This window comes from the organism of the source record quoted next, unplaced genomic scaffold, assembly GCF_019419815.1.
Source record: "Pyrus x bretschneideri cultivar Hongxiangsu unplaced genomic scaffold, Pyrus_bretschneideri_v1 Contig64, whole genome shotgun sequence".
NCBI lineage: Eukaryota > Viridiplantae > Streptophyta > Magnoliopsida > Rosales > Rosaceae > Pyrus > Pyrus x bretschneideri.
In genome coordinates, this window is record NW_025999803.1 from 2096451 (window position 1) to 2110536 (window position 14086).

Sequence of the window (14086 nt, forward strand, 5' to 3'; positions counted from 1 at the left end):
TCAACTTTAATTTCTGCAGATTTTAGCACATGTCTAACACCATTTAAACACCAAAAACATCCAGCCCATATGCTATCCACGCATGCTATCCAATCCAAGTCCAAAACTGCTCCAAATTGCTCCATTTTGCCATTTATTGTCATCTTTACCAACTGGACCTTCAATAATACGGAAATAGCTTAAATCACTACAATAAATGGAAATTAACTAGGTAAATGCAAAGAAATAAGATAACAAAATCGCATAAATATGCTTTTATCATATACCTATTTCCGAGTGGCAGTGGACAACTCAAGTATCCAATCTCAGCCTTTGTAGGGATTCGGTCTTTAGTAAAAAAATGGCATGCTAGGCTTGGTCACCCTGCCAATTCAATAATTAAGTTTTTAATTTCAAATAATTTGGTACCAATTCATGGTACCTCAGATGTAAGCTTTTGTGAGTCATGTCCCTTAGGAAAGAGTACTAAGTTACCTTTGAAAGTGTGAATCAGTTTCTCATTTTCCTTTGCAACTTCTGCATTCTAATGTGTGGTGCTCTCCAATTATTTCTAATAAAGGTTTTCGTTATTATGTGTTGTTTGTGGATGACTATTCTCGTTACTCTTGGATTTTTCCCATGAAAAACAAAAGTGAAGTATTTGAAATCTTTGTCAAATTTAAGGCAAATGTTGAAAAAATGTTTAATTTGCAATTTAAAACCCTTCAGTGTGATGAAGGCGGAGAATATAAAAGCCATGCATTTTAAAAAATTTCACTGTTAATGGCATTTCACAACGATTTGCATGTCCTAAACACCCTAAAAAAAAGGAATTGCATAGCAAAAACATCGACATATTGTTGAAACAAGTATAGTTATGCTTTCTCAATCTCACATGCCTAATAAATTTTGGTTTGATGCATGCTTCACGGCTACTTACTTGATAAATCGCATGCCAACTAGACTTTTGTCTAATTCATCACCCTATGAGAAACTGTTTCAAAAAAAACCAATGTATGACATTTTAAAGGTGTTTGGCTGTCGACGTTTTCCCTGGTTAATGTCCTATACACAAAATAAACTTCAACAAAAATCAAAAGCTTGTGTTTTCTTAGGTTACTCAGTGAATCATCAAGGCTACAAGTGCTTGGATCTGTCTACGAGACACATGTATGTGTCTTGCCATGTCCTATTCGATGAGGATTTTTTTATTCGGTTCACATCAATTTCGACATCGATGTCACAGCACTTGACACATTTTCGAAGAACACTCACCCTCTGCAGTGCACAGAAATATATGAGAATTAGCACTGAATAAATCAGCAGGTGTCCCTTTTTGTTGTAAACCGGATCGTATTCAAGATAATTCGGTGTCTCGGAAGAACCCTATCATCTAAGTTACACTTTCCGCATTCCTGGGAAGTCTTTGCAATGTGACTCTAATTGTCATGTTTTTTACGTGAAGGGTGTTGTAATTTTGATGGACTGCAAACATATATAGGAGAAAACTCCACTTTCTTGGTTATTATTCTCCGTCTTCGAGGAATTTAAACAAACAAAACGTTAGGAAATAAAATATATGATCAACTTTTAAATTACCATAACAGAGAGTTTATTTAATTCAAAAGTAGTCTTATTCCAGATGATACAGACCCTCATGCCTTTCTCTCCCACACGGCATAATCATTTCCAGAAGTCGAAACTTGGAAGTTTGGAGGTATAAGTTGGCCTAAATCCATCTTCGGACCAATCTTGACTATGATTTTCTCATCTATGGAAGCTACATAGACATCTGCATCGGCTGCTAGAATGCGCAAGGCACTGTCGGGTTTGATCCCATTTCTCGATCTGATTGCAGTGAGTTTAGAGATCTCCTCTTTCAAGCCCCAGTCAAAGAAGTGATCATAAAACTGTCACAAACGATAACAAGATAAACAAATTTTAAGCATGGACCATAGGCATCAGTTATAAATAAGTTCACCAGGGCAATAGCAAGCACTCAAATGCTAAACAGTGAGTGCTTGACTCTGCCTCAATTCTCACATTCTTTCATATTTATATAGGTTGGGAAACAAATTCATTGTAAAGAAAGATGGCAATGTTATAGCTTGAGAAAAACGTAAATAATAATTCTATGTCCACACGCAAAACTAACACTATTGCTGACACTCTCTAGTATAGGTGGGCCCTAAATCATTTGTATATGGGGCAGGCAGTATAAAAGAATATGTCAACAATGATGTCGGGTTTGCGTGCCTATAGCATTACTCAAAGTTAAATGAAAGTGTACGAGCTTACGATTGATGGGATCCCTGGATGAGTGAGAATGTAAGCGTATCCCTGCATGACCTTATCAGATGGAAACGGCCAGTTATGTTGTGTGGAAACTGTATCATGATTGTCAATGAAAGTGACACTATTTCCTGGCTTCACGCCAATCATCCCCGAAGCGCCACCATTCGAGTCCTTCAGCCTCCAAAGCTCCCCTTGGACTGCAGCTTGAAGTATCCCTTTAGTTGTAAAATCAAATGCTGTAACACCTCCTCCAGCACTTTCCACCCATCCGACTAGTTCTCGACGATGCGCATCTTGATCTGGGTTCGGTTTTCCATCACTTCCATTAGAAAGTGAATTCCAAAGTTCCCCTACTGCGAAATTTGGACTTGTGTTTGTCATGTACAGCTTGGTATATTCAGGAGCATATCCCTTCACAAAATCAAATCTCCAACCACTGAATCCGATTTCAGTCTTTAACCAATTCATCCAATCCGAGAGCTCTTTCTGAACCCTTGTGTTTTTGTGGTCAATGTCAGGAGCACCACCGAAGTCCTCTCCAGTGTCAGGGTTTCCCTTGCCATCAGAATATTTTGTATCATCGCTGCAAATAAGAGATGGCCCCAATCAAGGCGATCATCGTCAGTTCCTCCTTCAAAGATGCACCATATTCCTCTCTCGTCTTGCTTCTCTGCAGTTCTGTGGTTTATAACTATATCTGCCACAGACTGTATCCCACTGTCGCGGTACGCGCTTACCAGTGACTTCAATTCATCTTTGTTTCCATATTTTGAATTGAGATCATAAAGCCTTCCCGGCATGTATCCTTAGGAAAGATAGGAGATGAAGCTTCAGGACAAGAATTTTCATAACCGTCATACAAGACTATTCTTTTGAAAGTGAACACCTAATACCGGACTTTGAGATCATATTCTGGCTCAAAAGCTTTGAACAAAATCTGGTTTGGACTAATGACAAAGTTCAAAAGGGAGTTTACAGTTTAGGACATAGAAATACCTTCATCTGAAGCAGCTTGAGAAGATGGAGGAAGCCAAACATGTGTGATTCCGAAACTAGCTAGGTCTTGTACAGACTGCTTTAAAATGTTGTACCATCCTCCTTTCCTGCTTGAATCCCAGTTGAACCCCTGACCATCATACACCCAAAAACACGTTAGTCCTATTGCGAGAGAGAGAGAGAGAGGTACAGTATTCAGATAAATACCTGAAAGAGGATCTGTGAAGCAGTGAAGTTGGGTGTGAGAAGGATAGAGAGTAGGAAACAGATGAGGGAAACGATTCGAGTGTTCATGTCTCCTATGAGCTTGAATTGCTTTGTGAACGTTATGGTTCAATACTGTTTTTCAATGTTATATAACAAGATGGAGGGTGTGAAAACTTGACTGTTATCTGGCCCAAAAGAGGTGCAAATTGGACTTTTTAGGCAAGTGATTTGATTTCTAAGGAAAGAAACTAAGGTACGAGATTAACGAGAATAGTCAGACCAAGGATAATGATCCATCATGGGAGAAAAATCTTGGGAGGAGACGTGACTTGGTTCCAAAATCTTGACTATTTTGGTAAGTGGAAAGCTGACTGTTACTTTGCCAAAAGACGTGAAAAAAAACTTCGACTGTTTTGTTAAGTGAAATCCCGGCCGTTCTGTTTAACTGTAACCCTGACTGTTATTTTTCCTAAAAAACAATGATTAAGGTTCCGTTCCTACTTCAACGCAGATCATGGACCATTAGTTAAGCTTTCTGTGTGCTGGTTTGCGAAGTTAAAAGTGCAGTCTGCTGCATCTGCTGCTTTCACGCATCAAATTTCAAGCAAGAATGCATCAAAGTTCAATTGAATAGAGAGAGTTGAATGGTATTTTCAGAGATACAAGCTTCCGTGTGTGAAAGCTTTAGCAATGCCGCTAGCATTACTAAAGTTTGTTTGTCAAGTAAAGTGGTAGTGTGTTCATTGATTCCGCCAAATTGTTGCTTCCAGAGAATCTACACATGTTATAGTCTCAAATCGGGGCTTAAAAGACCCCAATTTCTATTTTGGTTGAGGACTACTATTTGCTTTATCCTCAATAATTAAGCATATAATACACTTGTAATGCAGAAATTTGTAATTAATTAGTTCATTCCAACAAGGCTCCTGCTTTTTTCTCCCACACACAGTAATCATTTCCAGAAGTTGCAATTTGGTAGGTTGGAGGTACAAGGTTCCCAACATCATACCTTGGACCAATCTTTGCTATGATTTTCTCATCTATGGCAGCTACATACAGATCTGCATCAGATGCTAGAATACGCAAGGCACTGTCAGGTCCGATCCCGTTCCTTAATCTGATTGCAACGAGTTTAGTGATCTCCTCTTTCAAGCCCCAGTCAAAGAAGTGGTCATAAAACTGTTACAAATATGTTCAGATAAGGAAAATTTAAGAATGTATAAGTAAAAAAAAACATAAGTTCACTAGATCAACATAGTTGTTGACTAAATCCTAACAAAGTTAACTTTTCTGTCCAAAGAGATTTCTGTTCCAATAATTATAAATCTCATATTGTACTCAGCTAGACGAATTTTAGCGGTTATGAAGATGCCAGCTTTCCAGCTTGGAAGAAAGTAAATCAAATTTAGAATCTTACGATTGAGGGGATTCCCGGATGAGTAAGAATGTATGCATATCCCTGCATGACTTTATCTGATGGAAATGGCCACATGTTCTGTGTAGAACCTGTATCATGATTATCTATGAAAGTTACACTCTTTCCTGGCGACAAGCCAATCATTCCTGGTGCCCCTCCATTCGAATCTTTCATCCGCCATAGTTCCCCTTGGACTGCGGCTTGAAGTATCCCTTTTGTAGTAAAATCGAATGCTGTAACATCTCCACCAGCACCCTCTACCCATCCCACAAGTGCTCGACGGTGAGCATCCTGATTGTACTCGAGTTTTCCATCACTTCCATAAGCAAGGGAGTTCCAAAGTTCCCCTACTGAGAAACTAGGCCTTGTGTTTGTCACAAACAACTTGGTGAATTCTGGAGCGTATCCCTTGACAAAATCAAATCGCCATCCACTGAACCCGATTTCAGTCTTTAGCCAATTCATCCAATCTGAGAGCTCTCTCTGGACTCTTGTGTTTATGTGATCAATGTCAGGAGCAGCACTGAAGTCAGCTCCAGTGTCAGGGTTGCCCTTGCCATTGGAATAAGCTATGTCATCGCTGCAAATAAGAGACGGCCCCCAATCAAGGCGATCATCTGGAGTTCCTCCTTCGAAGATGCACCATATTCCTCTTTCATCTTTCTTCTCTGCACATCTGTGGTTTATGACTATATCTGCAATGCTTTGTATCCCGTTGTCATGGAAGGTGTTTATCAGCGCCTTGAGTTCATCTTGGTTTCCGTATCTTGATGCATTCAGATCATAGAGCCTTCCAGGCATGTATCCTTGGAAAAGTGAAGAGTCAAATGACAGTCATCAGCTGCTGCAAGTAGCTAATGACTAGATAGGAAGAATGTTATAAAACTAAAGTTCAGTGCCGTTTGGGCTATAGGATATTGGGCTTGTTTGATGCCTAGGATTGGAATATAATTTAATACTTTCTTGTACTCAAGGTATATATGTCGACGAAATAAAGGAAGTACTTGTGTTCAACTTGAAGGCAGAAGATAAATTACTCACGAAGAAAATTTATCCCTTTTAATCCCCTAAAAATAAAAAAAAATCATTCACCTCTACCTACACGCATTGAATTATATGACCTATTTGACGAATTCTAAGTACCAAACTAGCCCTATATATGGAAAATTGAATTAGACCAAAAGATGAAAACGGATGGATTTAAAACGATTCCGTATAAATCAAAGTTCATTTCAAATATATTGTATCGAATTGAATGCATCCTATCTGATGTTTAACAGATTTGTTAAACTAATTCGGCTGCGTTATCAAATTGTAATCTGGTTTTGAGTAGTAACTGAATTGAAAAGTGCTAAATGGGGGAGGTGAAAGAACAGCATATACCTTGAGGTGAAACAGAATGAGAAGGTGGAGGAAGCCAAACATGCGTAATCCCAGAAGAAGCTAGTTGTTGAGGTGTGCACTTGCTTAAAGATTTGTACCATCCTCCTTCCTCCTTCCATGATTCCCAATTGAACCCCTGATCATCGCTCGCCGGCCAGCCCCAGAAGAACCGGTTAGTCATTCAAACACACACACACACACATATATATACATATATATATATATATAGAGAGAGAGAGAGAGAGAGAGAGAGAGAGAGATTACCTGAAATAGTATCTGGGGAGCAGTGAAGTTGGGGAGTAGAGGTATACAGAAAAGGAGAAAGAAGAGGGAAGTGGTTAGAGCTTTCATGTCTCTTTCCTTGCAGAATTTATTACCAGAATGTTTGTTTGAGGTTAAATTGTAAAGATTATCGATCGATCTAACTCTTAACTCCTAACAATTCAGATGGATTGGATAATTTGGATTGGAGGTGTGAAAAAGTTACTCATATTCCACTTCAAGTCTTCGCGTCATGAGTCAAGACATTGGAATTCCTAACAAGATAAGCTCAAGCATTATATTGAATTGGCTACAGTTTTGTTTGTGGTGAGTTGACACTTCCCACAACACCAATGTCACGTATCCAAATGGAGTGCTTTTGCAGTTAAGTCGATAGAGAGAGAGAGAGAGTTTAATAGTATCTTAAAAGATAATTCTCTCTCTCTCTCAATCTAATAAGAGTTGGTTGAGAGAGAATCTCTAGAAAACACTTCTGCTCATAAATGCTTTGTATTTCACGAAAAAAAAGCCCTTGTACACATAAACCGAGGATGGAAAACAAAGGACCCGTTTTGAAATGTTTTTATTTTTGTTTTCCGTTAAAGATAGAGAAAAAAAAAGTTTCTATTTTTGTTTTCCGTTAAAGATAGGGGAAAAAAAAAGAAGAGAGAGAGAGAGAGAGAGAGAGAGAGAGAGAGAATATAGAGTACGATGCGCTACTACACAGGAGGTCTTGAATCAAATCACATAGCATGCCATAGAAAATTTCTCTTTTCTATATTGTGAATACCTTTCATTTCCCCATACAAAGGCCAAATCGAAACAAGTGATTATCCAGAGAAGAATTATACAGGAACTGCCTTCTATTTATACACCCGAAAGCTTAACAGAGACTCCACCGTACAAGGAAAACAAATATATCATGAGATGTGCTCCATGTCCCTACCTCCACGTTCCTACCTCTCCACGGTTATCCGCACTCACCAAAGAAAATTTGTAAATGGAAGAAATTATCAAAGCCCTTCCTACAGATAATGATCATTTTAGAGTGCAGCGATAAACCAAGGAGTCAAAAGTAGTCTCCCCATCATACTAGAACAGCCACACAAAAAGAACTTGGGAAAATCTTCCGCCTAATCATCATCCTCTGAATCTGTAAGAAAGCAAAAACAAAATCTTTAGAAAAAGGGCGAAACAAATCCCATCTAAAAAACACGAGAGACTTCACTTTTCACTTCTAAACTGTGTTCCATTGTGCGTTAATGTAGATGTTATATACGGTGGGTTGAGAGAACACAAGATGCCTAGTCCAAGTACAACAATAAAGTGACAAATTTGAAAGGTGGCCATCAAACCAAAATCCTTAGCTTAGATATGGACAGAGCCTTCACCAATACTTGGTCTGGGAATCGGGGGATAGCAAAACGTATCAGACAATGCCAGAGAACCCAAATTTACTTCCCAGTTTTTCTTTCCCAACTTACATGCATGCTCACATTGGGTTCTGTAACATCGTGTTCCTTTTCTAATGCAATCAACTATATTGTTTGACATTAGGTCAGGAAATAAAAGTGGCAAAAGTAGCATTGTCCTTAGCCATATCCCCATTTTCCGACAAGCTATTTCAGCATGAGCCGACAACCATCAGGCCGCTTGGGACAAGCCATACCAACTACTATAGGCGAATTGAAAATTAAATTACTAGGACTAGTAGCAATCATGAAAATTTTAATTCAATATGATGTATCCTATCCACCAACCCATTCGTATCAATATATAAAATCTAAGTAGTACTTACATTGCAGCAGAACTACGTGCTACTTTCTTGATCAGTTGCCTGGACCCTGATCAAATTTCCTTAAACTATCCATGTCCTTACAACTAAAACAAACTCTAAGTAGCCATTGAAATATAGTATAGGTAACGTACGTCCCAAATTTATCATGTTCGAATAAGATTAGTAACATGAGGATTTTTTATTGCATGCAGGTCTTATTAAATATCAAGGCACACACTTCTTAACATAGTGTCTTTTACGGAAGAAACTCTGACTAAATGCTTCCAGCCATTACTAAATTAATGAGATCAAGAGACAGAAAGTATACTTTCCAAAATATAATATCGTGCTTCACAAAGTAATTTCATAAGCACTATTAGGATTTGTAATATTTAAAACTCTCAAGCAAAATATATGGTTTACCAGATCTAATATCTTCTCCAACTTGTCCTCTATTGTTCACCTGTCTCCTTATCATTGAACAAATCATAACCCACCAGTATATGTGGAACACAAAAAGCATCAGTAACATTGTATTGAATGCATAATACAGAGCTGTGGGAGAGGGCTTCGATAGATCCAAGCAGTCACAAAGATCATAGCTGGAAAATATCAACCATAAGAACAGATAAGTTGAAGGAGCCACAATACATGTAAACGCGGTTTAATAAAATGATTTACTATGAGAGCAGACCTTGATGCGCTTATGACCCAGAAAGGGAAGAATATTAACCGCAGTATGGCCCACGAAACAGCAAAAAATCCAAAGAACACACTTGCCTGCAAGCTCCTTCTCAGAATACTTGAAAACCTTAGCAGTTTCCATAAATACATCACTTCCGTCGTGTAGGGCAAGAACGATTGAGCCAATCCGAAAAAAGCTGAAAGTGGATAATAACATGAAAGTAATTGCATGAGATCCTTCACATCACACAAATAAACACAGCTAAAGAGTTGTTTTTTGCAGTACTCACATAAGTACTTGCAGAAAACCTGAAATATACCTTGTTATGTATGAGAACCCAATCAGGAGAACAGTAATTACATGGTGAGACATCATCACCGAGAAATCCTTCCTTCGAGTCTCCCATGTAAGGAGGGCAGCAATGCTGTAGCTGTAGAATCCACATTGACACATATAGAAAAGCTTTATGGGAAGCCTGAAATGAGAAAGGATAGGGTCAGAATACACAATTTTGCCCTGCTATATCTGTCAAACTCAACTCATCATAAATCTTGAGTTTTACATATTCAGTCATTCCAAACAATATGCAAAATTAAAGACATAACAAAGCCATTTTCAGCAATTAAAAAAAAAAAAGGTTTATCTAACCAGTAGTGAGAGTTTAGGACTATTAAGCCCAACCGTATGAATCACTAACCGCAGCTCTTGGTTTGGCCAGCCTTTAAAGTACTCTTTTGTATCTCTGAACCATGGCTCATGGTAGGTTATGCTGAGAATGCATGCTTCAACAGTGGCATAGTATGTTAGCTTCCACATTGACTCCGAACATTTTACAATCTTTGCCTGTGTGGCCATATCAAGCTTCAATGGAGCAGATCCCTTCCTCAACAACCAGACGGAAATATTCTGAAAAGCAGAAAAGAAAAACATAAAATATTGTAGTATGAGGGATACAGTTTTAAGGTAAGATAAGGTTATAGTTTAACCTAAGATCTGATCACTCTGTTTGCCAAAGACATGCTACTTGTCAGACTTGGGATGATTATGGTATGAAACTTTTTAAATTTGGATCTCACTTCTTTTGCATTTCATTTATGAATCATGTGAAAAACATATAAATCTGGTAAAGCTGCATTCTAGTTACAGATGGTGTGGTGGGTTGTTTTTTTCTTTTTTTTTTTTTTTTGGGGGTGGGGGGTGTGGTGGAATGGGTGGGGGCGGGGTGTCTAAGTTTAAGCCCCTTCAAGGTAAGATAAGGTTTCGAGAGGCAGATGTGAAGTTACAACGACCATATTCCTCTGTTACCATGGTCAAATAGATGTCATAGAATTAAAGGAAGATCATTTTTATAGATCAAGAATAGAGTACATCGTTGTACATACAGTAAAGAACACAAAAATATCAGTTCTCCTAGGATATAGAATTAAATTAAGCAAACCAAACACAGGGATGAAGCCAATCTAACAGTCTGTAAACAGCCTATATTACCAACACTTGGAAAACCAAATTACAATTCCCAGGGTATCATCTATATCACCTTAAAATCTACAGGTTAAGGGTCCATAACAAACACCCCCTTCAGATGCTACACCAAAACTTACTGTACCAAAACCTTGAACAGCCCGACATCAGCAAGTTAACATTTAATTACTAACTAGTAAACCTATACTCCAAGGACCAAATCTAACAACTCAGCACAAACAAATCTCAACTTTTCCCAGAATCAGAAAAAGTTAAGCAACTATCAAGTTTAAGGCTTATGAAAATCACCGTTTCCAGATGCTAGACCAGAAACGAGCACTAACAGAACCTTAAACATCCCATCATCAAACCAAGTACATAATAAAACCTCACAACCATTATCACGGATCTGATAAATCATCGAAATCTCAAAATCTCCGGATGATTTCCGCCACAAACCATATAATCCTCAAACCGGGCAGTTTGTTTTTTTTTTTTTTTTTTTCTTTTTTGTGCTCCAAATCACCGAAATTACTGGACTAACTCAACTCAAGCAGATCACCATAATAAAAAACATACCTGCTCACCCATTAAGGGACCAATTATGTTAAGATTCTTTCTCAACCATTAAAAGACCGAATTCAATTATTCAAACGCATAGCTTAGTGAGAAACTTAAAAGTCCTGCTAAATGCCTCTACTTAAACGCGTCATCAATGGAGTCCATTAAACAAAAGCGCCACTCTAACTAAGCTACGCAGTTAAAACATGAAAAAGGAAAGATTTTTCTACAAAAAGAAAAAGAAAATACTGCTAAAAGTCAAGAAAGTAAAGCAGGACAAGATATGTGATCATACAATTCAAGATTTCCTTTCTCTCTCTCTCTCTCTCTCTCTCTCTCTCTCTCTCTTTCCCACAATTTTCTCAGAAGCCAAACAGAACCCACCAAACTGTCATAGAAAATTGAACAGAAACCTAACGTTCAAGCTACTTGAAATGGCAACAAAGAGCTCGAAACCTTACGCGAAAGATGAATCTGTCGAAGATGAGGCGAGCAGCGAAAAAGCCGAAAGCGAAGTAGACAGCGACGAGGAAATCCCATAAGCCCGGGGCGGCATTGTGGCTCCAGAACGAATCCATGGGCGGTGTCTTGGAACCACAGCTCGGGCGAAGAGCATCAATCAGCGGATCAAATTCCAGTACAGCTTCCGACCTCAATGGAATGGATCAATGAGCAACAATTGCAGGCGATATTCTTCCATTTCCCAATCTTGGGGATCTGTATTGCCCTAATTGTCTGTCAGTGCGGGAAGAGAAGTCCGGATTTTGCTGGTTAGGGAGGGGAGTGTGTGAGCATGTAAGACAGAGAGAGAGAGATATTGCTATTTGCAGAATTTCAGGAATTCCATTTTTAGTAGTAATCTTCATCTAATACCATTAAACAGGAGTCAATTATTGAAAACAAAATTAAATATTAAAATACCATTGAAAGTGATGATATTGCTATTTGGTCCTGTCATTTTAGTTTTCTCAACATTTCTCTTGTTGTTTTGTTTACCATGGCAATCAGGTCCTATAAGTTTAAGTGGTTGCAGGAAAGTTATGATTTTAGGGGTCAAATTTTTTTAGAGAGAAGCATATATGTTATACTTTTTCATGAAACCGCTTAATAACTATTTCGTTTTCAACTTTTAGTTTTAGCTGTTTTCAACTTTTACTTTTGGTTTTTAGTTTTTAAATAAAATCTTCAAACTAAAATTTGAAAGCAAAAAAGTGAAAATTACTCTATTGAATTAAGATCCTAAACAGGTATACGGGACAATTTCGAGGTGCAGAAATGCTATTATCGTGACCGTTCATCATACATCTTATGGTCAATTTTTGTTAGGTACTATTTATATTTAATTTTAAATTTTAAATTTTAAAATGATTTATGATCGCACAATGTACGATAGACTGTCCCGATCACGGGATCCCTAGGAAAAGGATATGGCGAGGATCCTTTTCCCTAATATCGTATTCGCCCAATCAGGCTTACAAATAGAGGATCTGTGAGGTGATATTGCACTTTTAACGTAATTTCTATGGTGAAAAGTTATCAATTAAATCATGTTGTTAGCTCTGGTAAATAAACACACGTGACTCTCATGTGAAGAGGTTAAAGTCATCTCTTGGAACCAATAGCTAGGATAAAGTCATCCTTTGAAACCAATGGCTAGGATAAGAGGTCGTGAAGGCGACGTTATGCCTTATTTCTTACGTTTGAAAGTATTGACGTTGTAACTTGTTTAATAAGGCAAGGCTGCCGGCTGCCGAAGAAAAGCAAGAGAAAAATTTGCACTCTCATGGTCCTCTACCGCACAATAACAACAGAATTTTCCACATATTATTAAGTAGACAAAGAACACGCAACCTTTTGACAAGTCGATGGAAAACAAGGATGCACATATTGATTTTTTTCACACACACGTCGGTGATAGTTGTCTTCCACTTCCACGGAATGTTCTTATAAGACTGCATTCGACAACTACGTGTGGGAAAATTACAAAAGCCACTTGAATTTTGATTATTTAAACATTATAAATCAAATTATTGAAGTGTAATTATTAAAAAATATATTCTTACACACTTCGCTTGAATGGTCAAAGAAGGTGGCAATAATACTTGATCTCATTTTCCGTAAGGAATATAATGCAAGTGATATTGATGTACCGTACATCGCAATTAAGTTGATTACAATAATGTGCTCTCAACTTTGAGCTTTTATTTGTATTAAATTTAAATAGTATTAATTAAAATACAGACTAATTGTATTTTACATGCTTAATCTTTGTTTGCAGTGAGTTTAAAAATGAGTCATGAAGTTCTAATTTTCTCACATTGCACCATGAAGTTTTGAGATTGAATCAATTTATCTCTTTGAACATCTAATCATATATTAAATTGATGGGTTTTTTTTTTTTTTTTTTTTGTCAACATTATGTAAATGTGGCTTACACGTTAGCCTATATAAAAATCTCACGCTCACTATGTCGTCAATTTAATGAAGGTAAAAACTAATCCGGTCCAAGATACACATTGATACAATATCAATATTTTATGGTGTAAAATGGATCAATTGTATTCAATTGAGTTACTCCATGTGAATTGTTTTGGTGAAATCTTTTGAAATCTTAGAGGGATTGGCCTGATTTCTTAAAGCCTAAAAAACACTGTTTCCATATCCATTAAAATCCGTCATCTTTCAAAATACGTTGATCCTAATTGAATACACATGGAGTTTCATGAAGTATTTTAAAATTCGAAATGAAGACACTCAAATTTTTATGGAGTTTTATAAAGTCACTTAAAATCTTGATTAAATACTCATGAACTTCCATAGATTCATTTACCTGCATTTCGCAGCTTTCTAGGAAGATGTGTAGAGCTACAGCTCAGGTGTGCACACCGCACCTTCCAACCGTGTGTTGTTTTCGGCATTGTTACTGGTGAAAAGTATTTTTCACTGGCTTATTTTCTTCGGTGAATGCGGATTCAATTTTTGTGGTGTTTGGTGGAGGAAGATGGAGTTCTTCTTTTGTGATTATGGGCTGTGTTTAGTGAGATCTTTGGCGTGGGGTGTTGGT

The 14086-nt window shown here is 37.6% G+C and overlaps 2 protein-coding genes and 1 pseudogene across 2 annotated transcripts; all 3 read right to left on the bottom strand.

Moving 5' to 3' along the window:
- Window positions 1-1475: 1475 nt before the first annotated feature.
- LOC103941037 lies at window positions 1476-3677 on the bottom strand (annotated as a pseudogene).
- A 547-nt stretch (window positions 3678-4224) lies between these two features.
- Window positions 4225-6679, bottom strand: LOC103941038 (alpha-amylase). Its single transcript, XM_009351222.3, has 4 exons — window positions 6542-6679; window positions 6278-6413; window positions 4895-5700; window positions 4225-4656 (listed from the first exon to the last, which is right to left on the bottom strand). Exons 1-4 carry the CDS (start codon window positions 6626-6628, stop codon window positions 4387-4389), a joined length of 1299 nt encoding a protein of 432 aa, XP_009349497.2. The 5' UTR covers window positions 6629-6679; the 3' UTR covers window positions 4225-4386.
- A 592-nt stretch (window positions 6680-7271) lies between these two features.
- Window positions 7272-11938, bottom strand: LOC103941039 (ceramide synthase LOH2). The gene is given in 7 exon segments (XM_009351223.3): window positions 7272-7691; window positions 8739-8917; window positions 9010-9095; window positions 9097-9196; window positions 9320-9475; window positions 9698-9906; window positions 11484-11938. Coding segments are annotated over 7 exon segments (867 nt in total). The 5' UTR covers window positions 11601-11938; the 3' UTR covers window positions 7272-7671.
- Window positions 11939-14086: the final 2148 nt, after the last annotated feature.